Here is a 2761-nt window from a genome sequence, read left to right as displayed (position 1 = left end):
AAATAGAAGTAAATATGTCCAAAAGTCACTGAAAAATACATTCTCATTATGCACAACTTTGTATCAATTTGCGATCTATTCGAAATCGCTTGCTTGAACCATACTTGATGTAAAATCAGAAACCAATTTTGTTTAAGAAATCTTCCATTGAACATTTATTTTCATTTTCTGACATAAAGGAAAATGACCTATCGCGAATTGGTGGCTAATCTACAAATTGCAAGTATGGATATAAAACTTGCATTGATTGCTTCGAATCCGGATAAGGAGTTTGCAGTACATGTAACTCCCAAGGTCTCTACGCAAGTTCCATTCATTTTACAATACAGAGAACATAGGTCATATATAAAGATAATTGTACTAAGATTAGAATCTATATCACATGTAATACTGCTGCCATGTTTGCCATGACAACTATTGAAAGCAAATCGTACTGAAGTCCAATCAGAAGTAGCGTCACTTCTCGAGCATGCACAAACGGATCTTGTTTTAGGTCGATGACGATGATGAGGGCTTCCACTTGAGAGACCCAAGCATTGGTGTCATTATCGGAGGTCTCTTTTCCAGCAATGGCGATAGCGGGGGAGAGGTCTTAGCCATAATTGATTGCGGAAGAGAAAATGAGTGGCGCAAATAGGATTCCTCCGGTATCAGATCAGGATGCAAGTATTGACGACGGTCTTCTGGCGGTGGTTTTCGGCAATGTTGCCTCTCATCTTCGTCAATTTCACGTTCATCCACGTGTTCCCGCTTGACTTTCACATCCGTGACTTGAGGCGAGTGGGGTGGGCTCAAAGACGATTTCTCATTGTTCCGCCGGTTCTCTTTGTTCAAAGGAGGCGTGCCTTCGCCTAGAGGTGGGTCGAGATGACTTGATTGCGAACCGCCAATGATATCTTCAATTGAGAATCCAGAACCTCGCATGATAGTATGTGTGGTTCCCAGCATCGGCATTCGCCCAGGATTGGATACTGGTAAAGGGTTTGGAGGCGATGGCAGACCTTTCACAGAGTTCGACGGCGAGATTTTTGCTTGCGATAACATAAATGGAAATGGTGGCCTCGGGGGAGGTGATGGCAAGATTGATGTGGGAGGATGTGAGGGAGGCATATTGGGGTAGGGTACATCTCCAGAATGCGGCGAGGGATGATGTGGTGCCATATGATTCAAATGCGAAGGCCCATTCATAAGACCATGATGTATGACACCCGATGGTGAAGGCCCGTTGTGGTTTCCACCGAATTGCATACTCTGTTGGAATGTGTATTGGGAGAGTAGCTTTCTAGTGTATGGGTCAAGCATTGTTGACCAATGATGGCCAGGTAATGACGGTCTCTTGTAGCGTTTCCGTCGGCGCAGAAAGCTACCATTATCAAACATATCTTCTGCCAAGGGATCTAGAGTCCAATAGTTTCCTTTCCCCGGATTTCCGGGTTCCCTAGGAATCTTGACGAAGCAATCATTCAAGGATAGATTGTGACGAATGGAATTTTGCCAAGCGGGAAACTTCTCGCGATAATAGGGGAATCGACTGCGGATGAAGTCACAAATACCACTGAGAGTAAGCCTTTTGCTCGGTGATTGAAGAATGGACATGGTGATTAACGCTATGTATGAGTATGGCGGCTTGACTAGATTGCCCTTCTTTCCATCTTTGGATTTGGAATCAGACTTGGTTGCGTCCTCATCGTCCTTGGGGTCTTCCTCGCCGGGAATAAACATTTCCTCATCGGTCTTACCGTCATCGTCATTGACGTCGTTCATTTGGGATTTCCCACTCACTTCAAAATCGCTCTCAGAATCACTATGAACACTGTAGCCATTGGTATTATTGTTGTTGAGACCATCATGGGACAAAGACTCGTCAGCGGCTGAGGGTGGGCCATGATTGCTAGCATATTTGTCGTGGAATGGAAATATGTTTTGCAATGGGGGTGGATGATGAACCGTATCTGTGTTCATTCCGGGACCTGAAGTTGGAAAATGATGGGTCATTGCCGCAGCAGCGGCCACCATGCGTTGCTGGTGGCGTTGAAACGCCAACAAGTTTTCTATACTGAGGCCCGGGTTCATCATTGTGCTTCTGGACACGTACACTGATGAAGACCAACTGAGCAGGGATAATATTTTCAAAAGCATCAAGGATTGGCTTTTTGCCGTGGAGATAACATTTGTCTCTCCCTCTCTCTCAGTCCCTGGTGAGTCCAAGAGCAGAAAAATTTGGGCATCACATCGTTTACTCTTCCGCCCTCTCTAGGGAGGCCCGAGAGTGCGACAAAAAAGCGGGAGGCGGGGACAACGAGCATCCAAAGCTGTCCTGATTGGTGGCGGAGAACGACGCCGGAAAAAATTACCGCGACACACAATTTCCGGCGAGCCAAACATCGGCCGTTCAACGAGATGCTCGCCCATCATTTAGTCACGGGGATCATGTTGCTTAAGGATGGCGAAAGCATCGGGAGAAACATGCTCGTGAGCGACAACCGTTGCAGAGAAAAAGATAAGAGATAGCAATTGTGCCCAAATCAGCAGGGCAGCAACGTCCCAATATGTTGGCCAAGTAACTTGCTCTCCAGAGAATGTGATGGCAATAATAGATTGGACTTTTGTGTATTAGTCTTGTGTTGCATGGCGAACAGATATTCAGTGTGAATAGTTGCTCACAAAGCTTGTGAACACTGATAATTGGATACCGTCTGCATAATTTCATAATACGAGTACCTTGAACCCTAGTAATTAGTAGTAGCTCACTTGTTGAGGA

The 2761-nt window shown here is 45.6% G+C and overlaps 1 protein-coding gene across 1 annotated transcript; it reads right to left on the bottom strand.

Annotated features, from left to right (window-relative positions):
* Positions 1–94: 94 nt before the first annotated feature.
* LOC131885505 (forkhead box protein D3-B-like) lies at positions 95–2338 on the bottom strand. The gene has a single exon (XM_059233570.1). It carries the CDS (start codon positions 2137–2139, stop codon positions 490–492), a length of 1650 nt encoding a protein of 549 aa, XP_059089553.1. The 5' UTR covers positions 2140–2338; the 3' UTR covers positions 95–489.
* Between the last annotated feature and the right edge of the window lie 423 nt (positions 2339–2761).

Source organism: Tigriopus californicus, chromosome 1, assembly GCF_007210705.1.
Source record: "Tigriopus californicus strain San Diego chromosome 1, Tcal_SD_v2.1, whole genome shotgun sequence".
Classification (NCBI taxonomy): domain Eukaryota; kingdom Metazoa; phylum Arthropoda; class Copepoda; order Harpacticoida; family Harpacticidae; genus Tigriopus; species Tigriopus californicus.
Note: the sequence above shows the minus strand (reverse complement) of the source record. Positions and strands in the feature narration are given on the sequence as shown.

Excerpts from the sequence above, each read along its gene's own strand:
- LOC131885505 (XM_059233570.1), bottom strand. The coding sequence starts at position 2,139 with ATGCTTTTGAAAATATTATCCCTGCTCAGTTGGTCTTCATCAGTGTAC.